The 27482-nt window shown below is 36.5% G+C and overlaps 1 protein-coding gene across 3 annotated transcripts; it reads left to right on the top strand.

The window, feature by feature from the left end:
- Positions 1-27364, top strand: LOC127855947 (dnaJ homolog subfamily C member 1-like). 3 transcript variants are annotated; one of them, XR_008037793.1, is made up of 12 exons: positions 1-156; positions 4394-4495; positions 7240-7286; positions 8087-8258; positions 13614-13718; positions 15975-16161; positions 17188-17339; positions 17612-17731; positions 18208-18271; positions 19068-19558; positions 22292-22414; positions 22733-27364. XR_008037793.1 is itself a non-coding variant. In XM_052391875.1 (12 exons), the coding sequence occupies exons 1-11, from the start codon at positions 19-21 to the stop codon at positions 22352-22354; spliced, it is 1641 nt and encodes a 546-aa protein (XP_052247835.1). In that variant the 5' UTR covers positions 1-18; the 3' UTR covers positions 22355-22358; positions 22733-27364. The 3 variants fall into 3 exon arrangements, 2 of the variants coding, with proteins under 2 accessions (XP_052247835.1, XP_052247836.1); XM_052391875.1 differs by having other exon boundaries at positions 22292-22358; XM_052391876.1 differs by lacking the exon at positions 22292-22414.
- Positions 27365-27482: the final 118 nt, after the last annotated feature.

The following is a 27482-nucleotide window of genomic DNA, read 5'->3' as shown; positions in this document are numbered from 1 at the left end:
TCAACTTCCGGTTACACGATGTTGGCTGTCAACATTTTAATTATTTTAAGTTTCTTTGTATCAAGTGTACACAGTTGGGATAGCGAAGATTTAGAATTGTTTGATTTGGTTGAAGAAATTAACGGAAACTTTTACGAGCTCCTGGATATAAAACGCGTAATTGATATTTTTTTAATTACAGTCAGAGTGACAAATGTTGGTTTATGGACGATTCGTGCCACTACCAGTTCGTGCCACTGATATTTGTGTTGAAAAGGGGTAGACGTTTCGTCCCACTGATAATATATAGGCGGATAGGTGTGAATAATGCCGTATAGGTGTGAATGATATTGGGGTGTATATAAATGTAGAAAATTACAACAATGTTGACAATTATGATAATTAATAACAAACAAATAAAATGATTAATCGTTGGTATGCTAATATTTGTAAATAGTGTATTATATGCAATAAACATAAAGCATTAAGTGTTGTTTTTTTTTATGAATCATGTGTATGCGCTTGTAATAATAAAAAAAATGATTTATTGTTAGTATAAAAACATGTGTGCATAGTTCATTATGTTTAATATATCGTACAATTACCGTTAGTCTACCATGACCTAATTTCAACCACTTTGTTTACATTAAGAATGCGACCATTTGGATGATGTCACACGCGTTCTAATATTTTGATGAAGTGACATAACTACGCTTATAAACAAAAACAAATAAAAACAAATGAGAAAAAAAACAGGTAAAATTGCATTTCAAAATAAAAATTTAACTAAAATTACACAAATTTATCTATATCCCATACATTTTATTGGTCCTCTTTATTAAATTCCCATAAAAATTGAAATGTGAAGCGGACGATCTTAACACAACACTTTCATTGACAGCGCTTCATATCGGAAATAGTAGTAAATCGTACTTTATGTAATCTCTGCCAACACAAGATAATCCTACAGTACACTCCACGCGTTTTCCCCAAAAAACGCGCTCCCTCCGCGGATTTATTCTGCTAGCGAGTGTTCACGCGGCGTTGGAAGAGCGAGGTGAACTCGATAAAACGCTCGGCGTTACGCCGCGTTCGCTAATTCCCGCGGCGTGTATTACTTTAGGCTTGTCGGTAAATGCAGACACTTTCCGTTCTTATCAGTGATCGCCGCGCAACGCCGCGTTAGCAGTGTGCTACTGGGCATGCCAAAAAATAAAAACATTGTTATAATAAATTGTTTAAATACTGTAGTACATGTATAAAAAAGATAATTGTATACAAAATTAATACGTATAAAAATCATGTTTTTTAATTCACAGGTACGTCTACAATATGAATGAATATAATACATTTGACAAATTAATATTTAAATCATAACATATATGACACAAGAATAAATGTTCCGTAAAATTTCCAAATGAGAATAATAATTAGTAATCCGAAACACACTACGATTTTTAATTGTTAACACGACGTTTACGAATGCTTCCAATATACAGTTACACGTATATTTCTAGACAAAAGCGCGCGAAAATTATGCTGCAATGTACAAGGTCAAGGTACAATGTATACTCCTGCAAAGCGTGCGTGTATTGATTTTTTTTATACAAACTTTGTAGCGCAGAGAACATTGAATTTTGTTGATTTCGGTTAAAAGTTTCTTTGGTATTTATTAACGAAATTATATCGCGAATAAGTTGATATTTCCTCTAAAATAATTTCAAATCGAACACGCCGAATCTTTATCGTTACGGTATTTTAGTAGAGTAATTATTTTAACACTTATTGTACTGTAAACTGAATAAAGAAGACATCTGGGCGGAACTGGATTTTAAGTGTTTGACGTTATGAAAACACGCAAAGCTTGTCTACTGACCTATTGTGTAGACTGCTGTCTGCGATGTTTTGACAAAAGGGATTAACATGTGTGAATGTCACTCTGCCGATTTGGTCCATAATTACTGGTAAACATTGTTTAGAATGTCGACGCAACAAGAATACAACTGTGAATATTAAATGCAATTATCAACTCAATAGTTACCACCTTTTAGCAATCAATGGAATAACCTACAAACAAAGAGAAAATCAATGCATTAGCGAGCAGAGAATTAACTTTGTTCCGACAATTAAAACCATTCCTTATGCATTCGTTGAACGTGTTTACTTGAGTAAGTTATGCCTTTAGACAGGAAGCGGCTTTTCTATGATTACGTCAAACTGTCAATTCACACAGATTTGCGAGATTTGTAGGGTCCTTGGTCATTTGTATACATGTTCAGTATAGAAAATCAGCTGCTAACATGAAAACTTTGGATTAAATTATCAAAATAAAAACAATGTTGCAAACTGTGTTTATATTAATTGGTTAGTATTAGTTAAAAGACGACGTTTTGTGTGTCGTAAATCAACGAGTTTTCTATACAACAACAACTACTTCTACAACCACGTCGGGATCGATCTATCTTGTTTTTTTTTAATTGTAAATATTATACTACATGTACATGTATGAACTTGTAATAAATGTAATTTTATTTGAAAATCAGGAAGTCAAACAAAATTAAATTGATCGTTATCTCGTAAAACGCGGAGTTTCCCCCGCGTTGCCAACGCCGAGGGCCGCCGCGTCGGCTTATCAGTTTTGCCGATCGTTTACCGCCGCGTCCAAAATCATGCAAACGCCGCGTATAGCGGGATTTTCTTAATCTCCCTCCAGGTCGAAACCCGCGGAGTATGGAGGGAAATTGGGGAAAACGCGTGGAGTGTACTGTACAAGATTGGGTAGGATGCAATTTTTTTGTTTAAAATGTATGTTTCCATTCACTTCTGATGTTTTAATATATTTATGTAATGTATTGTTAATGTATTATATGAAGCTTTTAAATTTACTCTTAAACAATCTTGAAAAAAAAACAATGTTGTTTTCCCATTGAACAGATGTAACAATCAAAGGTGCGAAAGTTTCCTGTTATGATTTCACACCTATACGGTATTATTCACACCTATCCGCCTATATATTATCAGTGGGACGAAACGTCCAATGCCCTCCTACACAAATATCACAGACTCAGTATTTGTATTGGCTCCTGGGCCCATATTCTATCCAGGGTACATTACTTTGGGAAATCCAGACTGGAACTGTCCAGGGTCAATTTTGAGATCAATGTAAATTCAATGATTTTTTTTTTTGGGGGGGGGTGGGATTGAGAGATAGGAGCAAATTTGTTTGATAGTGCGATCAGTTGAGAATGAATATTGTTATAGCCTCCTCTGCATTCCAGTAATTTGCGCTCGGTACCAATTTTTCCCGGTGTTTTATTGACTAATGGTTTGCGCTCTGTGTGTCAGTCTGTCTGTCAATCTGCCAGTCCATCACACTTTTCTGGATCCTGAGATATTTTTTAAAGTTCTTCATATTTTTCATGAAACTTGAAACGTGGACAGATGGCAAAATGGACATTTTGCACGTCCGTACATTTTGTTCCTACACCAAGAGTTCTGGTTGCTCTGGGAACAAATATAAAATAAAAAATCTGAAAATTGGTGGAGTTTCACCGGTAGGGGACTAATATTGCTTGGCGTTAGTCTTGTTTTTAATTGATTTCTGATTGGTAAGCGGTTTGCTACTTAAAAAATAAATATTGCAAATCAACAAAACTGTAATTGTCTACCATCTTGAAATATGAAAGTGATAAATGAGCAAAGTTACTCATTGCAATTACATATTGTAAAGCAATATGTTAATCAGATTATTTACTGATTATGTATTTGCTAGGTAACTGGTTTTCATTTCATGCAGTCAAACGATATGCACATTTAATTTCATGTGCAAAACATGTACATTTTATCAGACTGTCATTTTCAGATAAAGTCGATTTGAATTCATTTTTGATGTTCTTTATGAACAAAATATAGAATTACAAATACACATAAGGTGATACCGATGGTCTGGTTTATACCAGTACACATTGCTTTTACCTGAAATTACAACTAGAAAGACTTGTAAAAAAGTACAATAAGTAAGGGCTTTGGGTGGGCCCTACCCTTTATCCCCGTCGGGGACCTGCGGCCACAGACCCCGGCCTAATTTTCTGGATTTTAAATTTGGGGCCATTGACACCCCTGAACCCAGACAGTTTGTTATAGTACAACACTTGTTTTGTTTGTACTGATATGTTAAAGTAAAATGGCAGGTGCCCAAGATGTATGAATTGTTTCGAAATTCACGCTGAGTTTAGATACCACCCATTCTCCACAGCTTGAAAATTAATGTGTTTAAAAACAATTTTAATCACATTGTATAACTGTTATTTTTGAAAAATTCTGATTTTGTTCACATTGTACTATTTTTCAAAATGTTTAAATTCTTTTCACACTTAACCAACTGACAATTTGACTTTGTTGTGATTGTTTGCAGGATGACAATTTATCTGAGATCAAAAAGGCATACAAGAAAAAGGCATTGAAGCTTCATCCGGACAAGAACGATGCACCTGATGCTGAAGTTCAGTTTAGACAGGTTTCACCATTTGCAATCTTTATTACATATATATCTGTAAAAGACTAATAGACTGATCATAGTATAGAACCAAACATCTATTTAAGGAAATGAAAAGCTACCGGGTAGTTTGGTTGAGCTTTAATTAACAACTAATTAATAGAAAGAAAATGTGGGTAGATAATGTATTATCAAAATTAATAAATTAAAAATTAAAATCGAGCCTTTTTCAATCAAAATTTAGCGTTGCAGGCAAAATTGGTTTTGGGCATAATACGAGGTAGAATCTGTAGTGTTCTTGCTCAAAGTGACACTTGGTGTAAATAATACTGTTTGTATGAATTCTTATATTTTTATTAATTGATATTTTGGCAAGTTTAAAGTTAAGAACAAATATATAAAATTATAATTCCAAATATTAGAATATAATAATTTTTAATGATAATCTTTGTGTCACCTTTCTGTTATGTTATATGTTTACAGTACAGGCAACGTGTACTTTGACAAACGCCACTCGTCGCGGTGTTTATTTTACGGTGTTCGCTTACCAAACGACCCCCGCGATGGGTGTTTAGATCAAATATTCGCGGGGGCCGTTTTTAATAAGGTGGACACCGCGAATCACCGCGGACCCATTATATCTACCGCGGTGTTCATCGTGTTCGCAAAAAAAAATAATTAAATATAAACGTAAATTATTGATCCCTTTTATTTAAAGCGGGTATATACGTTGTTGTCAAATATTTATGAATTTATATAAAATGTGTAATAAACTTATTATATATATATTTAAATATAAATTAAAATAAAAGTTAAGAAGAACGTGTCGAAAAATGCGAAATAAGCCAGATATTTAATTTTGAAATTTAAAACGGCTGTGCAGCCGAATTCGCTAGCATGTAAACCATACATGTACGATGTGAATCTAAACTTAGTTTAACGGTTTATTTGAATTCCTGCAACGATATCTATTTATACGACACACGAACACTAACTCCGATCCTAATGCAAAGACGAATGCTTCGGTTATTGTAGGAAAATATGTACGTCACAATCGACTCGGGGCGCTAATTTGTCTTTGCTGCATTTTATGAAATTCGGCTTTAATGTGTAATTTTTGTTGCCTATTTTGTGTTATTGTAACATATTTTATCAATGTATTACAATTAAACACATATAAAAAATCGTATATACCCGCTTTAAGCGATAATGAATACAAGTAAATATAGTCTATTTTTATGTACATGCTGGTCGAAGGATATTTTAAGTATTTAACGTAATATTATGCGCATCTAACAATATATGCAATGTTTATAGGTGTCTATCGCAACCGTCGGTTATTTTTTGGTGTTGTCACTTTACATAAACTTGTATCTATGAATGCATCATCAACATTCTAAAACGATATCCCGGAAAAATAAAAAAATCATTTGAATATCAATTGTACTTTCGTTATGATTAGGGGTACGATGTAAACCTAAATTTCATTTAAGTGCAGATTTATTCATACGACACAAAGACACAAATTTGTTTTACGGATCATTTCGGCTTAGAGGACTGAACTGTCATGAAAAATATCGAATATTATATTTTTTTATTAACCACTGGAAGCAAGACGAGTTGTAGATAATTTAAAGTGATGGGCATTTTGTTACTGTTGAATTGAGCTGAAAAGAAACGGGTGAAAACAATAAGTTATAATGAATGTGGTATCTGAAATTATCTACAACTCATCTTGTTACCGGTTGTTTATAAAAAAATTATATTATTTTCGATATGTTACATGACTCACCCATCCCTCTAATCTGAAATGATCCGTAAAACCAAATTGTGTCATTGTGTGGTATGAAAGAATCTGCATGAAAACTACATTTAGACTCGCATCGTACATCGATTCATTTCTGTCGTAAGTTGTCAAAACGAAAGTACGGTTGATATTTAAATGGATTATTTTTCTTTTCGGGATATTGTTTAATTATGTTGATGCTGCATTAACAAATACAAGTGTATATCGAGCGAAAACACAAAAAACAAACAACGGTTACGATACACACCTACATTGTATATTGCAAATACTGTTAGTTGCCCATAATATCACTTTAAGAACGCATACATTTGCACATACATGTAGTTTATTATGTTCATTTGTACATTGTACATGTAAATTTAAAACTCTTGAATGACCATCGCAGACAGGTATTACATGTATCAATGGCCGCGCGGCATTGCGGTGATCACGGGTGTTACAGTTAATGATAGCGTGCAATCGCGGCGATTTTGGGTGTTCGCCGAACACCGCGGTCAGTAGCGTGTCCGCCCCCCGCGAAATGTCACCCATCGGGAAAATTGAACACCGCAGACACGCGTTTTTGTCAAAGTACACGTTGCCTGTACTGTAGCACATGTACTAACTCGATCCTTCTTATAATCTTACATTATCAATACATGATAAGACTGAAGCCATGGTTTCAGCTACTTATGTATGTTCAAGCCAGGTATCATAGACGGTTTGACAAATGTCTCACTGTTCATGAAAACTTTCATTTTCTTGTATTTTTGAGAAGAACTAAATACAGTAACATTGATGATACTCAGAAAGTTTATCAACATATAAATGAGTCTATGAACCTGTTTGCGTGGGTTATTGTGTAAAATGCAATCTTCATCAGATAAAATATTTAATAGAGCGATAAGTTCATGTATCTGTCAGTTTGTAATGGTATTCTCAATGTAAATAAATATCTCTGCTGCTTTGCTATTTACAGTTGGTGGCTGTTTATGAAATACTCAAAGAAGAGGAGAAGAGAAAAAAGTGAGAAATGTGTTTTTTGCTATTAAGTCAATTCTTACAAAAGATCAGTTGGTCAAACGCTTGTATCAACTGTGCCAGAATCCTTAATTTCTCTACATAATAATACACAAAGTCTTTTTTGTGCAATGATGGCAATGGTATCTATTGTCACTGTAAAGGAGGATTCTTTTATTTTAATTTGCATACACATTCATTAAAATTGTGTAGATACCTCGATTTTTATGCCCTCGGATCGAATGATCGGGGGCATATTGTTTTTGGCCTGTCTGTCTGTCATTCCGTCATTCTGTCCCAAAACTTTAACCTTGGTTAAAGTATTGCGATAACTTTTGAAATATTGAACATAGCAACTTGATAATTGGCATGCATGTGTATCTCATGGAGCTGCACATTTGGAGTGGTGAAAGGTCAAGGTCATCCTTCAAGGTCAAAGGTAAAAAAAAATTCAAAGCGGCGCATTAGGGGGCATTGTGTTTCTGACAAATACATCTCTTGTTCATTTTGAATTTGATTCCTACATTGACTTTAATTGAACTTCAATCTTAAATAAAATATATATAACTGCTTGGTCCTGCTTAGTCTGTATGGATAATAGTGTCATAAATATGTGTGTGCAGTCCTGACACAATAATCGTTATTAATGTAATAAAAAAATTCTCTTCTGTTTAAAACTATCTGTAAGTGAAAACAGGAAATACAAATAAAGCTGATAAAGGTAAACTTGGCCATGCACATTTACAATTGTCAGCCAAGGCAACGCAACCAAGGCTCAATATCACCCTGGTTTTTCATGCATGCAGGTATGACAACGTGCTGGATAATGGCCTGCCGGACTGGCGCCAGCCGGTGTTCTACTTTCGCAAGGCGCGCAAGCTGGGACTACTGGAATTGGCGGGCCTGCTGTCCCTGATCGTTACTGTGGGACAGTACTTTGTTATGTGGGCTGCCTACTTGGAGAGGAGGCTTGCTATGGTATGGGCTTGAGATATTGTCCTCATTATAAGGTTTTTAGCTCGGCTGTTTTCGGAGAAAACCCGATGTATTCTCATAGCCAGCTCGTCGTGTCGTCCGCCGTCTGCTGGTGTCGTGCTAAAACCTTGACATTTAGCTCTAAAATCAAAGTGCTTCCACCTAAAACTTTAAATCTTCATATGTAGATGCACCTTAATGAGTTCTACACGCCACAACCATTTTTTTGGGAACTAGGTCAAAGGTCAAGGTCACTGACGTCTTAAAAAAATCTGACAAGCTTTCATTTATTCAAAAATGCACCCACAGCTGAGCGTTGGCACCCGTTATGCTGTGCTCTTGTTAAGTCTAGCATCTATTGCCCACAAGTTGGAGAGTAAAGAAGCCTAGGTTGTTATTATACAATATTTTAGTCAAAATAGCTTGGTGAGTTACACACCAACCAGGTCTTTATGAAACCACCAGTTATACTTTAATCACCTTTTTTTTGTTAAATGTCGGTCTGTTCATGGAGCTTGTCCACAGAAGCTTAACTCAACTTTTTACTGTACAATGTTTAAACTGGCTTGCTTTGTTCATATTCTATGAAGTTGTGCCTTGTTGAAAGTATTGTGAGTTTATTGTGCTTTTCTGTGACAGCAATACATTTTAGCAATAAATATTAAGAAATACTTCTGAATTGTACTAGTGAACATATTTTCACACCAAGTGCAAATAATAAGCATATTGACAAAAGGTTATTTTTCGTAAATATAGTATTTTATTCTGGGAAATCTCATGCGATCATGCATATCTTGTGGAAAATTTTCTTTCTTTGAATTTCTGGTACTGTTATCTAAACATCTTCCTCCCATTATTTGTTTGGGAATTATATTGCTTCGTTATTGATGTAAAAAAAGCTATTTTGACCATGACATTTACTTCTTTTTGGACTTAGGAAAGTCCTTATTCTTGGTTCTCCTTAAGTGACCAATTCTTCTAACATCAACACCACTTGCTGTATAAGCTTTGATACATGTATGGATGATATCTTTGAACACTCTCAACACACCCACATATCCTGACCTCATGTATGGATGATATCTATGAACACTGTCAACACACCCACATATCCTGACCTCTGTATGGATGATATCTATGAACACTCTCAACACACCCACATATCCTGACCTCATGTATGGATGATATCTATGAACACTCTCAACACACCCACATATCCTGACCTCATGTATGGATGATATCTATGAACACTCTCAACACATCCACATATCCTGACCTCTGTATGGATGATATCTATGAACACTCTCAACACACCCACATATCCTGACCTCATGTATGGATGATATCTATGAACACTCTCAACACACCCACATATCCTGACCTCATGTATGGATGATATCTATGAACACTCTCAACACACCCACATATCCTGACCTCATGTATGGATGATATCTATGAACACTGTCAACACACCCACATATCCTGACCTCTGTATGGATGATATCTATGAACACTCTCAACACACCCACATATCCTGACCTCATGTATGGATGATATCTATGAACACTCAACACACCCACATATCCTGACCTCATGTATGGATGATATCTATGAACACTCTCAACACACCCACATATCCTGACCTCATGTATGGATGATATCTATGAACACTCTCAACACACCCACATATCCTGACCTCATGTATGGATGATATCTATGAACACTCTCAACACACCCACATATCCTGACCTCTGTATGGATGATATCTATGAACACTCAACACACCCACATATCTGGACCTCATGTATGGATGATATCTATGAACACTCTCAACACACCCACATATCCTGACCTCATGTATGGATGATATCTATGAACACTCTCAACACACCCACATATCCTGACCTCATGTATGGATGATATCTATGAACACTCTCAACACACCCACATATCCTGACCTCTGTATGGATGATATCTATGAACACTCTCAACACACCCACATATCTGGACCTCATGTATGGATGATATCTATGAACACTCTCAACACACCCACATATCCTGACCTCATGTATGGATGATATCTATGAACACTCTCAACACACCCACATATCCTGACCTCATGTATGGATGATATCTATGAACACTCTCAACACACCCACATATCCTGACCTCTGTATGGATGATATCTATGAACACTCTCAACACACCCACATATCCTGACCTCTGTATGGATGATATCTATGAACACTCTCAACACACCCACATATCCTGACCTCTGTATGGATGATATCTATGAACACTCTCAACACACCCACATATCCTGACCTCATGTATGGATGATATCTATGAACACCCTCAACACACCCACATATCCTGACCTCATGTATGGATGATATCTATGAACACTCTCAACACACCCACATATCCTGACCTCATTTTGACCTTGACACTGACCTAATTTTGGACTGAGACTAATTCCGAAGGGGTTAATTCTTGTTAAAACTAATTTGATGGTTTGCTCAACAAATTGTGTTTTATCCAGGTCATTTAAGCGTGGCCGGGCGCCATGTCATTTTTTGTAGCGCCAAGCTGCCCCCTTTCAAAGCCATTTAGCGCCATGCTGCCCTTTCCAAAGGCCGCCACCCTGCCCTTTCATGAGCACCCGCTGTTTTTCACCATGCTTTATTGATAACATCTTAATTGCCTCTTGACCAAACTTCTAAGCCCACTAGTACCAGATTATGGCCCTAAGGCAGTGAAGATTCACGCGGTTGTGAATAAGTCGTGCGTGAATAACCCTGTGTCAATATCAATTGATAATTTCAGTTGCTTTGTTATACCAAGCACACTAATCGATCTGTTCTGTGTATTTCCTCCACGATAAAATCGTGGACAGTTACTTCGGAGACTTTTGATGAAAACCTCGATGCTATCCTTGTGGAAATTGTGCATTTCATGCATAATTCAGTTATACAAAAACATATATTTGTGCATGTAATTAATTTAAAATAAAAAGTTATATCTTTATCGTTATCGTCTTTAAGATAATTAATTATTGAAACAATTACTGTTATATGTACTAATTAAACAAAATGCGAATCTGGTATTAGGCGGACATTTTATACGATTTTACGTTGTTATGCGCACCTGTCGCATGCATCATTTTAACAAGATGGCGGACTATAAAGAATTAAATTGTGACTCTTGGCAAAAATGGCAAATTATGATCAAATTAACGATGAAGATCATTAGAAGGGATTAATGAAATGCCCATGATTATCAACGATGCTTAAAACGTTTTAGATACCAACAACATATTTATTAGTAATCTACTTGGTGGATGTATTTCACGGAAACGAGTGTTTGCAAATTGTTAGCGTTCAGTTAACTTGTAAAGTTAAAACACCTGACAAGATTATTGTAAGAAAATGGGATAAGACAAATGTGTTTTCATTTATAAGCTAGTGGATCTGTGTATAATCAGATTCACATGTATATATTGCTTTATTATGTTTGTTGTGCTGTACAGTTTATTGAAACAGCATGAAACTTAAATGAACATTGCAAGGTAAATATATTAATATAAATCAAAGTAAGTTAAACACATCAATTACCATTGAGTGTGCTTGTTTATATTTTTATGTTTTTTATGCCCCCCTTCGAAGAAGAGGGGGTATATTGCTTTGCTCATGTTGGTCTGTCGGTCGGTCGGTCTGTCTGTCGGTCGGTCCGTCCACCAGGTGGTTGTCAGACGATAACTCAAGAACGCTTATGCCTAGGATCATGAAACTTCATAGGTACATTTATCATGACTCACAGATGACCCCTATTGATTTTGAGGTCACTAGGTCAAAGGTCAAGGTCACTGTGACCCGAAATAGTAAAATGGTTTCCAGATGATAATTCAAGAACGCTTATGCCTAGGATCATGAAACTTCATAGGTACATGTAGATTGATCATGACTAGCAGATGACCCCTATTGATTTTCAGGTCACTAGGTCAAAGGTCACTGTGACCCGAAATAGTAAAATGGTTCCCGGATGATAATTCAAAAATCCTTATGCCTAGGATCATGAAACTTGATAGGTAGATTGATCATGACTAGCAGATGACCCCTATTGATTTTCAGGTCACTAGGTCAAAGGTCAAGGTCACGGTGACCCGAAATAGTAAAATGGTTTCCGGATGATAACTCAAGAACGCTTATGCCTAGGATCATGAAACTTGATAGGTACATTGATCATGACTGGCAGATGACCCCTATTGATTTTCAGGTCACTAGGTCAAAGGTCAAGGTCACGGTGACCCGAAATAGTAAAATGGTTTCCTGATGATAACTCAGGAAAGCTTATGGCTAGGATCATGAAACTTAATAGGTACATTGATCATGACTCGCAGATGACCCCTATTGATTTTCAGGTCACTAGGTCAAAGGTCAAGGTCACAGTGACAAAAAACATGTTTACAAAATGGCTGTCACTACAACTTAGAGCCCATATGGGGGGCATGCATGTTTTACAAACAGCCCTTGTTCCACAACTGTCTCTGATGCGATTACATGTTTCTCCAAAAACCAGTTTTCGATGGAAAGTTTTTGCCCTTTTTTGCCTAAACTGCGCAATAAAATGCCCTTTTTGAAAATAATGTGCCATGCCCTTTTACCCTCCTGGGAAAAACACTAACATCAATACTTCTTTCAAACAGCTTTCATACTTCCATTCAATGCTCACATCAACTGACCTTATTTTGATTTACTTTTGGACTTAAAAACTAAATCAATAAATAACAAGGCTTTCTGACTCTTAATTTTTTGACTGTCTAGGTATCTTTACACGGGGTTTCAATTCCTTTTGCCTGTCAATTTACAGTTTGGCTGTGCATCTTAAAAGAGAGATTTCAATTCTTTCTGACTGTCAATGTACTGGCTTTGTGTGCATCTTTACAGGAGGTTTCATTTCCTTCTGATTGTCAATGTACTGGCTGTCTGTGCATCTTTACAGGAGGGTTCAATTCCTTCTGACTGTTAATTTACCGTCTGTCTGTGCATCTTTACAGGAGGGTTCAGTTTGGCTGTGTACATGTTTACTGCAACATTCTATTATTTTCCTTTTACTTCGGACTGTCTGTGCATGTTTACAGGAAGGTTCAATTTCTTCGGCCTGTCAATGTACTGGCTATCTGTGCTTTTTTACAGCAGGGGTAAAGTCCTTCTTTCTGTTAGTGTAAAGATCTTTACTGGAGGGTTCAATTCCTTGTGCCTGTAAATCTTCTGGTTGTGTCTGTATATTTACTGGAGGGTACAATTCCTTTTGTCTGTTACTAAATAAATACACTTGCTGTCTGTGTAATTCTTTCAGGAGGACTTCTTTATGTCTAAACGGAAACGAGAGACCAAGGGGAAGCGTGGCAAGGCAGTGGCAATTAATGAGAAATTGGAGGAGGACTTACATCAAACTCTGGAAGTAGGCAGAAACTGTGCTGTTTTATCTTATTTTGAAAGCTTATCAGATAAAAACGATTTTAAGCTCACTAGTTTCAATACCTGGTAATTTGGTCATTATTTTCTGTAAACTGGGTATGTCAATATACATCATACCACATGATGCAATTTGCAGTCAAGTCCAGAACCAACATCTCATACATTTTCATGAGATTTTGAAGGGCACTTTACATGCAATAATTATGAAAGAACTTCTTAAATTGTTATCAAAAACTTTTATTTTTATGCCCCCCTTCGAAGAAGAGGGGGTATATTGTTTTGCACATGTCGGTCCGTCCGTATATCCGTCCGTCTGTCCACCAGATGGTTTTCGGATGATAACTCAAGAATGCTTAGGCCTAGGATCATGAAACTTCATAGGTACATTGATCATGACTCGCAGATGACCCCTATTGATTTTGAGATCTTTAGGTCAAAGGTCAAGGTCACGGTGACCGGAAATAGTAAGATGGTTTCCAGATGATAACTCAAGAACGCTTATGCCTAGGATCATGAAACTTCTTAGGTACATTGATCATGACTCCCAGATGACCCCTATTGATTTTCAGGTCACTTGATCAAAGGTCAATGTCACGGTGACCCGAAATATTAAAATGGTTTCCGGAATATAACTCAAGAACGCTTATGCCTATGATCATGAAACTTCATAGTTACATTGATCATGACTCGCAGATGACCCCTATTTATTTTCAGGTCACTAGGTCAAAGGGCAAGGTCACGGTGACCGGAAATAGTAAAATGTTTTCCAGATGAGTACTTAAGAACGCTTATGCCTATTATCATGAAACTTCATAGGTACATTGATCAAGACTCGCAGATGACCCCTATTGATTTTCAGGTCACTTGGTCAAAGGTCAAGGTCACAGTGACCAGAAATAGTAAAATGGTTTCCAGATAATAACTCAAGAACGCTTATGCCTAGGATCATGAAACTTCATAGGTACATTGATCATGACTCGCAGATGACCCCTATTGATTTTCAGGTCACCAGGTCAAAGGTCAAGGTCACGGTGACCCGAAATAGTAAAATGGTTTCCGGATGATAACTCAAGAACACTTATGCCTAGGATCATGAAACTTCATAGGTACATTGATCATGACTTGCAGATGACCCCTATTGATTTTCAGGTCACTAGGTCAAAGGTCAAGGTCACAGTGACCCGAAATAGTATAATAGTTTCCACATAATAACTCAAGAACACTTATGCCTAGGATCATGAAACTTCATAGGTACATTGATCATGACTCGCAGATGACCCCTATTGATTTTCAGGTCACTTGGTCAAAGGTCAAGGTCAAGTGACTTGACACAGTAAAATGGTTTCCGGATGATGACTCAAGATAGCTTATGCCTAGGATCATGAAACTTCATAGGTACATTGATCATGACTCACAGATGACCCCTATTGATTTTCAGGTCACTAGGTCAAAGGTCAAGGTCACAGTGACCCGAAATAGTATAATAGTTTCCACATAATAACTCAAGAACGCTTATGCCTAGGATCATGAAACTTCATAGGTACATTGATCATGACTCGCAGATGACCCCTATTGATTTTCAGGTCACTTGGTCAAAGGTCAAGGCCACGATGACTCACTTAGAAAAATGGTTTCCAGATGATAACTCAAGAACACTTATGCCTAGGATCATGAAACTTAATTGGTACATTGATCATGACTCGCAGATGACCCCTATTGACTTTCAGGTCACTAGGTCAACGGTCAAGGTCAAGTGACTTGACACAGTAAAATGGTTTCCGGATGATGACTCAAGATAGCTTATGCCTAGGATCATGAAACTTTATAGGTACATTGATCATGACTCGTAGATGACCCCTATTGATTTTCAGTTCACTAGGTCAAAGGTCAAGGTCACAGTGCCAAAAAAACGTATTCACACAATGGCTGCCACTACAACTGACAGCCCATATGGGGGGCATGCATGTCTTACAAACAGCTCTTGTTTGTCAATTAGTTTGCTAACTCTGCTCCAAATGTTAATGTGGGGTTTAAAGTGCCATAGTGTTTCTCGTAATTTTAACGTGTAAAACATACATAGTAAGAAGATCTGCTTTTAGTGTTTATATATTACACTGCCATGTACTCTATTCTGTTTTATGAATCTTGGGTTGAATTAGAAAACTTTAGATCAGCTTTTGATTTCTTGATAAGATACATTAGTGTAGTGTCAACCTCTGTAGAACTATAATTGATCTAGGCACTACCAAAGCCACATATAAAGAACCTGTGGCCTATCACGTTCACAAAGTGGGCCACCCTGCAGTTGGTTACCTTGCCTAAATCGATACGAGAAAGGAGAGAGCAGCAAAGACTTGCGAAGGAGATCAGAGAGAAAGAGAGACAAGAAGAGGAGCGAAAAAGGGAGGAATATTTAAAAGAATTGGGTATTTGATATTGATATTATTTAAATAGTTCAATGCATGAGACAGTCATATCCTATATAATGAAAGATCATTAATTTTATTTTACTGAAAACTGCAGGCGAAAAGCGATTATGCAAATAACTATTTAACAATATAATGGTATTATATGAATAAAGACTGCTGGCCTTGATCAATTTAAACAAGATACAATTATAGGAATAGTTATGACATAGAAAACGCAATTAGGAACAAGTATAAATGTTAAACAACAATTATTGATGTGTGAAAATGATGTTTTTATGCAAATAGTCAACTTGCTGTTACTGTCACAAAGCTAATTTTGGTGTTAAGTAATTTATACCAACATTCTATCAGGTACAAATTGTTCTTACTTGATTTACTGCTGAGACATCACACGGGATAGCACGTAAAGAAATCAAACAATAAAGAAACAACAAAATGTCATTTTAAATATATTTAAATGTGTAGTTTTTAGCTCGGCTGTTTTCGGAGAAAAACTGAGGTATTGTCATAGCCAGCTCGCCGTCAGCTGTCTGCTGGCGTCGTGCTAAAACTTTGACATTTTGCTCTAAAATCAAAGTGCATCCACCAACAACTTTGAAACTTCATATGTGGATGCATTTTGATGAGTTCTACACGCCACATCTATTTTGGGGTCACTAGGTCAAAGGTCAAGGTCACTGTGACCCCTTAAAAAAAAAAATTTAATCCTGACAAGCTTTCATTTATTAAAAAATGCACCCGCAGCCGAGCGTTGGCACCCGTTATGCCGTGCTCTTGTTTTGGATTTAGGTTGGAAAGTATTCCATAAATAATAACTATGCAAAGTAAAAAATGCTAAAGCAGCCGTTAATCAGGCTTTAAATGTCAATTAAGATTTAAATTGACGTATTCAGCAAGTAGTTCAAAAATATTTGTCAGTGCTAAATAAAAGCACATTGTTTGATAATCCAATTAATTTACTTCCAATCCATGAAGATCCGTCCGTGCCTTGTTAGCAAAACACATGCAAAATAAATGTTTCAGATCTTCGAAAACAGAAGCGGAAAGTGAAACATGAGCCAGTGATAGCTTCAGCAATATCGTCGGATGTCACACCGGTAATGTACGGGATGTCACCAGAGGAGGAGGACAGTGAAGACAGTGCTTCAGAGACGTATTGTAAAACTGGGATGAAGGTATGATATGTTTTGCTTTTTGAATTTAAGTCTTTTTCTTTCTTTGTTGAACACAACTGTTAACCTCAAGCATATCAAAATAATATTAAATTGTAATGGTGCACTTGACAATGGCCAGTGAGCTTTTCTCATGAGAGTTTGTACAATGTGCATTTGTGAACAAGTACACATCAGAAATGGGTGGCCTGATTGGTTAATCTTTACAGAAATATTTGTGTCGGTTATGTTCAAAATTTAAAAACCAACATCTTGAATACTGCTATATCTGACAGACAGGGGAGTGGACAGACGAGGATTATGTGGTACTATCCAAAGCGTACATCAAGTTCCCGGGAGGCACTGTGGAACGATGGGAGAAGATTGCAGACATGGTTGGCAGGCCAGTATCAGAGGTGAAATAAGTACAATGGGTGCTGTATTATTCAGTTATTAAAAATGTTTCTATTTTAGCTCAATTACACGGAAAGCCTAAGGTTTATTTAAATGCTCTTAAGTCTGTTCATATCATTTGCTTATGTCTACATATATGAATTTATACATCTCTTGACCATGAAGTGCCTGGAATCGGTAAATAGGACATCACCTTAGATATCCTTGTGCCATCAATAACTAAGTTGTTCTTGCGATTTAAACTTGACCTTTTTTGGCCTTAATTGAAATGACCTCACTAGTGCTGACAATATATGCATCAAACTCTATGGTGTAATATTTGTATTTATTATTTGTTTGGAAAGTTATCTTTGGCTCAACGTTTTCATTAAAGAAAAGGAGAAAAAAAATGAATGTGCGATTTTCAATATGTTACACATAATATGCCCAACTTTTCCAAATTAGAGTTCTTGTATTATGTAGCCATCTGACATTGCAGGTAACTGCCAAGTGTAAGAAGATGAAGGGCAACTTCAAGATGAATCTCAGCACCTCTGTGCAAGGTAAGGTTACAGCAGTGTGGTGTTTTAGCATTACTTTCTGCAAGGTCGCAGTGCCCTAAAAGATGTCATATCTTCCAAACAATCTGGGAGGACACAGGTTTGTAACATCATTTAATAGAAATTGAGAAAAACTTCCTATTAGGTTACAGTTGGCAGTAGTGTGTGTGATGTTATCAAGCAATTGGCAGGTCACATGTTAGTAATATCATTAGTAATTAAGCAATACGTCCTACTAGGTTGCAGTTGCCTAGTGAATATGATGTCTGCTACGCAACTTGGAGGTCACAGGTTTGGAAAATAATTGGTGATTGTACAATACTTCCTTGAAGGTCGGGGTTGAGTAGTGGATGCGATGCATATATCGCAAACAGGGAGGTCCAACTCTGGCAGCGTTTTAAGATTAAACCCAAATACACCAAATACTGGTTCTTCTAACAAAACGGATTCAAGAGTATCTCAATAAGCCTTCAACCTTTATCAAGCTCAAATGAATATCTTAAAACTGATTCCATCTTTGCACTCACACAAATTCTGTTGTTAAATTGCTCAAAAAGAAAGTAGTTCCGGAACTGTAGAATATATGTCACATTTGATGAGATCAATGTCAGGACTCGTCTGTAAAATTCAAATTACATTTTGATTACATTTATTTAAGTAAACGCTGCATCCTGATGGGCCTATTGGCATGTTTTATATGCGCAAATGTTCTTACATGTATGGATGGTCTTTTCTACCATTAATAATTACACATTTAATCATACTGAAAACAAACAAGTATTCTCTGTTTTCTTTTCAGCTGGTCTGAAGACCAAAAACAGAGTTCAAATAAGTGACAATGTCATATCCAAATCAGAGGATGATGTTGTTACAGTAGAGATCAGCAACACAGAAAACACCGAAAATAAAGTAAGAAAAAGAAGTAAATATTCAAAAAATATTGATAGAACTTTAATGATATCAAAATCAGACACTGATGAAATGCTAGATGCAGACACTCAAACTCAGTCAGCATGTCCAACTGGTGCAGAAAGTTCAAGTCAAAACTTTACTTCTAATAAGCCAAAGTCAAATGGAGAAAAACTGTTGGTGTCAGTGAATGAAAAGCTGGGCGCTAGTGTCCCTTCCACCAAAGGATCAAGTGGTCTGGATCTGGATCTGGGGTCAGAAGATGCTGAGGTTTGGTCGCAGAATCAGCAGGTTATTCTTGAGTGGGCGTTGAAACAGTATCCCAAAGGAACAGACCAGAGATGGGAGAAAATTGCAGAGCACATACCTGGGAAAAGCAAGGTAATAAAGTGGTTGTGAGAAGATGTCTTAAATTGATGTACTCAGATTTAGTTTATAATATTATGAAAAATTGATGTACTCAGATTTAGTACTATGAAAAATTGATGTACTCAGATTTAGTATTAATTACAAACAGTTTATGTATTAAGATTTAGTATTATGAAAAAATGATGTACTCTGATTTAGAATTACAAAAAATTGATGTACTCAGATTAAGTATTACAAAAAGTTGATGTACTCAGATTCAGTATTATCGAAAATTAATGTACTCAGATATAGTATTATTAAAACTTGATGTACTCAGATTTAGTATTATCAAAAATTGGTGTACTCAGATTTAGTATTATGAAAACTTGATGTACTCAGATCTAGTATTATGAAAAATTGATGTGCTCAGATTAATTAATATGAAAAATTGATGTTTTGAGATTAAGTATTACAAAAAATTGATGTACTCTGATTTAGTATTACAAAAAATTAAGGTACTCAGATTTAGCATTATGAAAAATTGATATACTCAGATTTAGTATTACAAAAAATTGATGTACTCTGATTTGTTTGTGCATATCTGGGTAGGGTGGGATATGGAAAAAGAAAATTAGAAAAAAAGAAATTTAGAGGGTTGGGATAATAAATTGGTAAGAGAATTGGCAAAAAACTGGAAAACAAATTGTAAGTGTTACAAAGCAAATGAGCATTTTGTTTTTTAACCAGGTTTTCCGAAGGAAAAAACTGGTTATTAGATTGGCGAATGCGGGCGGGCTGGCTGGCTGGCTGGCTGGCGGGCTGGCTGGCGGGCTGGCGGAATAAGCTTGTCCGGGCCATAACTATGTCGTTAATTGTCAGATTTTAAAATCATTTGGCACATTTGTTCACCATCATTGGACGGTGTGTCGCGCGAAATAATTACGTCGATATCTCCAAGGTCAAGGTCACACTTTGAGTTCAAAGGTCAAAAATGGCCATAAATGAGCTTGTCCGAGCCATAACTATGTCGTTCATCGTCAGATTTTAAAATCATTTGGCACATTTGTTCACCATCATTGGACGGTGTGTTGCGCGAAATAATTACGTCGATATCTCCAAGGTCAAGGTCACACTTTGAGTTCAAAGGTCAAAAATGGCCATAAATGAGCTTGTCCTGGCCATAACTATGTCATTCATTGTGTGATTTTAAAATCATTTGGCACATTTGTTCACCATCATGGGACGGTGTGTCCCACGAAAGAATCACGTCAATATCTCCAATGTCAAGGTCGCCACGACTAAAAATAGATTAAAAAAAAAAAAAATTACAAAGGGGGTTAATTTTTTTTGGTCATTTCAAAAGTTCAGTTTGAGTTTTCTCCCTTTATCAGATTTTTTTTTCACAATGAAAACCTGGTTTTGTGGCAATTTTGTCCCTTGTTTAGTTGTAAACAAGCACTAGAAATAATACAAATTATATTCACAATACAATGTGCTGTATTTGGTTAAAGAAGTAATGTTAGAAATAGAGAAATGGATATGGGTGTGACATTATAATACTCTGAACATTCAGTTTGATTTGTTGAAAAAAAAGTATGTATAATTAAAACTATTGATTAAACGACCAGATTTTGAATGTGACAGTCTTGTTTCAGTGCATTTCATGTTTACTGATACATATTGGTATGGTCAGGGCAGCTCCCTGTGGCTTTCATAGTCTAATTTACATATTTTATTAAGAAATTGAAACCTTAAAAGAATAGTTTTTTATGCCCTCTGTAGGATTACATATAGCTGTTGCACTGTTTGGGTCTACCTGTATGACTAACAGATCAAGTTTGAGTTTCATGGAGGTCCATTGATTTATGGTGAAGTCACTGATTTGAATTTCTTCTAGAATAACAGTTTTCCGTACTTCTCACCTACACGCTTGCAGATATTGACATGATTTTTGGTGTGTGAGTCTACCTACATGACTTAAAAGATCAAGTTCAAGTTTTGTTATTGTCCTTAGATTTTTGGCAAAGTTATGGGCCTTTGATTTAACAATTTACTCTAAAAATACACTTTAAGGATTTAGCTGTTGTGTGGCTTCAATGTGCAGTAGGGAGCATTTTGTTTCACAAACACAAGCCTTGTTGGTTATGAAGTTCAGTTCTATTTATAGGGTATTTAAAACGAAAAGTTTGTTGCAGATTGGAAATGGTTGCTTGAATAACTATAGGTTGGATCTTGAATTTTATGTACATGTTTAATTTGTTGTTATATTTTATTTTATGCATAGTCCTAATCAGCGCAGCTCCTTTTGGCTTTTATGGTGTTAGCATTCTATTTCATGAAGAAGTTTAACATCGAAATAATCATTCCAGGGATTTGAATAGATTTCGAACACCAGGAATCAAATGACCCTATGCTTGAAATTTTCAGGGGAAATGTCATTTCAAAACTGATGTCAGAGAAATTTTGTTTCAGCCTGTTTGTTAAATGCTCTGCAATATTTTGCTGAAACTTAAGTGAACTATTGTGTAAACTTCACAAATCGAATGATACAAAAATGTATTGTGGAGTTAGCTTATTGGAAACATTTCCATTCAAATGATGAAAGGCAGATGATTTACAGATCGCAAAATTTTGAAATTGGCAAAATTACATGCATCAAAAAGAAGGACTCTCCTATGACATCGATTGAAATCTCTGCTTTGCTTCTGTAATGTATATTATTGTTGTTTTTTATCAACCTCATGAGTGACATTATTTTTATTTCAGGAGGACTGTATCCAGAGATTCAAATACCTGGCTGAGCTGGTGAAGCAAAGGAAAATGCAGTAGTCAGGTGCCAAATTTCTCTAGTGTAAACCATGAGACAGGGAGGAAAGAAAAACAGCATGAGTAAACGAAACACACTGTATATTTTTAAATATTTAAAACACAAAAAACATGTTGCTACACTCAGTAAGCTATTTAAGAGAATTATTTCTTCATTTATTTGTGTGTGTGTGTCCAAGCTTGTGCTGTAACTTTGTCATTGATCATGCAATTTTAAAATAACTTAACACAAATGTTCAGCATAATAAGACAACGGTCAAATTACATGCATCAAAAAGAAGGACTCTCCTATGACATCGATTGAAATCTCTGCTTTGCTTCTGTAATGTATATTATTGTTGTTTTTTATCAACCTCATGAGTGACATTATTTTTATTTCAGGAGGACTGTATCCAGAGATTCAAATACCTGGCTGAGCTGGTGAAGCAAAGGAAAATGCAGTAGTCAGGTGCCAAATTTCTCTAGTGTAAACCATGAGACAGGGAGGAAAGAAAAACAGCATGAGTAAACGAAACACACTGTATATTTTTAAATATTTAAAACACAAAAAACATGTTGCTACACTCAGTAAGCTATTTAAGAGAATTATTTCTTCATTTATTTGTGTGTGTGTGTCCAAGCTTGTGCTGTAACTTTGTCATTGATCATGCAATTTTAAAATAACTTAACACAAATGTTCAGCATAATAAGACAACGGTCAAAAAGACCAGAAAACAGCTTGTTCAGGTTGTAACCTGATATTTATTATGCAATTTTATCATGACTTACCACAAATGTCCACCATAAAAAACGAAGTGTGACGTGTTACAATCGTCACCCCTTACTTATAGGTCAAGGTCATACTTAACGTCAAAGGTTTCACTTTACCATTAAACAGTCCTGACTGTAACTTCCTGCATGCAATTTATACAAATAATGTTACCCATGCATCAAAGGCTTGTTGCACGCAAGTCCGGCATCCATCAAGGTCACAATAAAGGTCAAAGATGTACATGGTGCAAGATGTAAAATAAAAAAGCTTAGTTGTTCTAGGCTATTGCTCATGATTGATATTATGCTTTTTTGAAAAACAATGCTGTATATTCTTCTATATTATATTTATTGTTATATTTATTGTCATACTAGTAGAGGGAAAGCTTGTTAGCCAACCTGAGCACAACGTGCTCATGGTGAGCTTTTGTGATCGCTTTTTGTCTGTCGTCCGTCGTGCGCCGTCAACATTTGCCCTGTTAACTCTCTAGAGGCCACATTTATTGTCTTCATGAAATTTGGTCAGAAGATTGGACTCAATGATATCTTGGATGAGTTCGAAAATGGTTTTGGTTGCTTTAAAAATATGGCCACCAGGGGCGGGGCATTTTTCCTTATATGGCTTTAGTAAAACCTTGTTAACACTCTAGAGGCCACATTTACTGTCCGATCTTCATGAAACTTGGTCAGAAGATTCATCTCGGTAATATCTTGGAAGAGTTGAAAAATGATGCCGGTTGGTTGAAAAACATGGCTGCCAGGGAGCGGGGCATTTTTCCATATATGGTTATAGTAAAACCTTGTTTACACTCTTGAGGCCACATTTATTTTCCAATCTTCTTGAAACTTGGTCAGAAGATTTGTTCCAATAATATCTTGTTATATCAGGTGAGCGACTTTGGGCCTTTTAGGCCCTCTTGTTTTTAATTTAATCTGCCTGTGTTGTCACTGGCTTTATTTTTTGGTGTCTTGTGATTTTGGGCAAGTTTAAATTACGATGTCTCGGATTTAGGATTTAACTTGTAATGTTATTGATATATTTTGCATTTTTATTCAATTCATAAATTGTTTTTAAAATTTTTTTGGGGGGGAGCATATAGTCGCCGCTTCGTCTGTCCGTCCGTCCGTCCGTCCGTCCGTGCACAATTTTTGTCCGGGCTATTTCTCAGCAACTAATGACCGGAATTCAATGAAACTTTATGAGAAGCTTCACTACCAAGAGGAAGTGTGCATATTATCAGGGGGTTCTGGTCGGATGATTTTTAACAGAGTTATGGCCCTTTGAAATTTTCCATTAACTGTACATATAGTGCAATTCTTGTCCGGGTTATTTCTCAGCAACTTATGACCGGAATTCAATGAAACTTTATGGGAAGCTTCAATACCAAGAGGAGATGTGCATATTATCAGCGGGTTTGGTCGGATGATTTTTCACAGAGTTACGGCCCTTTGAAATTTTCTATAAAACAATTATTGTCCCCCCAACTACTGTGCCCTCAAGACGTTTCCTTTTATCTGAATATATAGTGCAATATTGTGACAAAAAAAACTTTGGGGAGCATCACCCGTCTTGACGGTTTCTTGTTAACAGAGTTATTGCCCTTTGAAATTTTCCATTAACTGTACATATAGTGCAATTCTTGCCCGTGCTATTTCTCAGCAACTAATGACCGGAATTCAATGAAACTTTATGGGAAGCTTCACTACCAAGAGGAGATGTGCATATTATCAGCCAGTTCTAGTCGGATGATTTTTCACAGAGTTATGGCCCTTTGAAATTTTCCATTGTACATATAGTGCAATTCTTGTCCGAGCTATTTCTCAGCAACTTATTACGGGAATTCAATGGAACTTTATGGGGAGCTTCACTACCAACCGGAGATGTGCATATTATCAGCCGCTTATGGTCGGATGATTTTTCACAGAGTTATGGCCCTTTGAAATTTTCTATAAACTGTACATATAGTGAAATTCTTGTCCGGGCTATTTCTCCCCAACTACTGACTGGAATTCAATGAAGCTTTATGGGAAGCTTAACTACCTTGAGGAGATGCGCATGTTATTTGTGAGTTCTAGTTAGATGATTTATTTAGAGAGTTATGGCCCTTTGAAAATTTGAAGTTGCTAAACCATCCATCGTTTTATTTAGTCCAAAGTTATGCCCCTCAAGACGTTTCCTTTTATCTGAATATGTAGTGCAATATTATGACAAAAAAAACACCTTTGGGAAGCATCACCCGTCTCCGACGGTTTCTTGTCTTACTTTAAATTGTGACAATTTGAGCATTTATTATTAGCGAGGCTGTTTTCGGAGAAACCCAAGCTATTGTCATAGCCAGCTCGCCTGACGTCCGCTGTCCGACGTACGGGTCGTGCTAAAACCTTAACATTGGCTCAAAAATCAAAGTGCTTCCACCTACAACTTTGAAACTTCATATGTAGATGCACCTTGATGAGTTCTACACGCCACACCCATTTTTGGGTCACTAGGTCAAAGGTCAAGGTCACTGTGACCTCTAATATTAAACTTTAACATAGGCTCTAAAATCAAAGTGCTTCCTCCTACAACTTTGAAACTTCATTTGTAGTAGCACCTTGATGAGTTCTACATGCCACACCCATTTTTGGGTCACTAGGTCAAAGGTCAAGGTCACTGTGACCTCTAAAAAAAAAAAAATCTGACAAGCTTTCGCAGCCGAGCGTGTCACCCGTTATGCGGTGCTCTTGTTATTTTTATTATTATTCATTTACATTAAAGTGTTCAGGCTAGGCTTATCACTTCAGCCTTATTTTTAGCTCACCTGAGCACAACCGTGCTCATGCTCAGCTTTTGGGATCATCTTTTGTTCGTCGTCAACATTTTGCCTTGTGAACACTCTTGTGGCCACATTAATTGTCTGATCTGCATGAAACTTGGTCGGAAGATTTGTCCCAATGATATCATGGTCGAGTTCAGAACTGGGTCATGCTGGGTCAAAAACTAGGTCAAAAAAAGAAAAACCTTGTGTACACTGTAGAAGTCACATTTGATGCCCAATCTTCATGTAACTTTGTCTTAATGATAAGTTGGTTGAGTTCAAAAAATGTTCCGGTCCATTAAAAAACATGGCCGCCAGGGGGCGGGGTGGCTATAGAGAAACCTTATGATCACAATTTATGCCCAATCATCATGAAACTTGGTCAAAACATTGGTTTCATTGGGGGCGGGGCAGTTTTCTCTAGAGTCAAAACATGTGAACACTCTAGAAGTCACATTTTTGGTCCAATCTTCATGCAATTTGGTCAGAATATTTGTTTCCTGGATACGATGGTTGAGTGCGAAATTGCTTTGGATCGGTAAAAAAAACATGGCCGCCAGGGGGTCATAGTAAAAAAAGCTTTAGAACACTCTAGAAGTCACATTTTTGCCTAATCATCTTCAAATTTTGTCTAAATGTCGATTTTATAGATATCTTGGAAGAGTTCGAAAATGGTCATGATCGGTGGAAAAACATGGCCGCCAGGGGGGGGGGGGCAGTTTTCTCTATATGTATATAGTGAAAACATGTGAACATTTTTTGCCCAATCTTCATGACATTTGGTCAGAACATTTTTTTTCCTGAATATGACGGTTGAGTTGAAGAATGGTTTTAATCCATCTAGTAACATGACCGCCAGGGGGGGGGGGGGGGTGCGGGGGTCATTTTCCTTATATTTATATACTAAAAAAGCTTGTGAACACTCTGATAGTCACATTTTTTTGCCGATCGTCATGAAACTTGGTCAAAACATTGGTTTTATTGATATGTCGGATGAGTTTGAAAATGGTCGTGATCAGTGAAAAAACATGGCCGCCAGGGGATGGGGCAGTTTTCTCTATATGTATGTAAGAAGCATTTTCCTTATATATATATTTTTTAAAAATCTGGGTATTAAAAACATGGCCGACATGGTGGGTGGGGTAATTTTCTATGTAGGCCTATTGTAAATACTTTGGAACACCTTATTTTTAAAGTCAGTCTTGTCATACCAATAATTTGAAATATGCTGAAGTGTTTTAATCTTTGTTTCTTTCCATCTTAGTCTCTCAGGTGAGCGAGCCAGTGCCCTCTGGGGCTTCTTGTTTAATGTTCTGATTGTTTTTCTCTCAGTGGTTTGGAAGCTAGGATGTTTCTCTGGAGTTGTGTGTATATTTGTTAAAATACTGATGTTCTTACATAAGTGTAACACAATTGTTGATACATGCTGAAATAATGGTGCGGCCAAATAAAAAAGTAAAACATCTATTACTTGCTTCTCTCATGTATTTTAAAATCTGAAATATGTAACAATCATGCGCACCAATAATGGTGATAGCACATTGTTGTTGTAAGGCAACAAAATGTGATTATTGCAGACATAG

The sequence above is a fragment of the Dreissena polymorpha genome, chromosome 13 (genome assembly GCF_020536995.1).
Source record: "Dreissena polymorpha isolate Duluth1 chromosome 13, UMN_Dpol_1.0, whole genome shotgun sequence".
NCBI classification, from domain to species: Eukaryota; Metazoa; Mollusca; class Bivalvia; order Myida; family Dreissenidae; genus Dreissena; species Dreissena polymorpha.
The sequence above is the reverse complement of the archived record's forward strand: the minus strand, read 5'-3'. Positions and strand labels throughout refer to the sequence as shown.

Coding starts and splice junctions, on each gene's coding strand:
- LOC127855947 (XM_052391876.1), top strand. CDS start 19: ATGTTGGCTGTCAACATTTTAATTATTTTAAGTTTCTTTGTATCAAGT. Junction 157..4,393: donor AGCTCCTGGATATAAAACGC/GTAATTGATATT, acceptor GATTGTTTGCAG/GATGACAATTTATCTGAGAT. Junction 7,287..8,086: donor GAAGAGGAGAAGAGAAAAAA/GTGAGAAATGTG, acceptor TCATGCATGCAG/GTATGACAACGTGCTGGATA.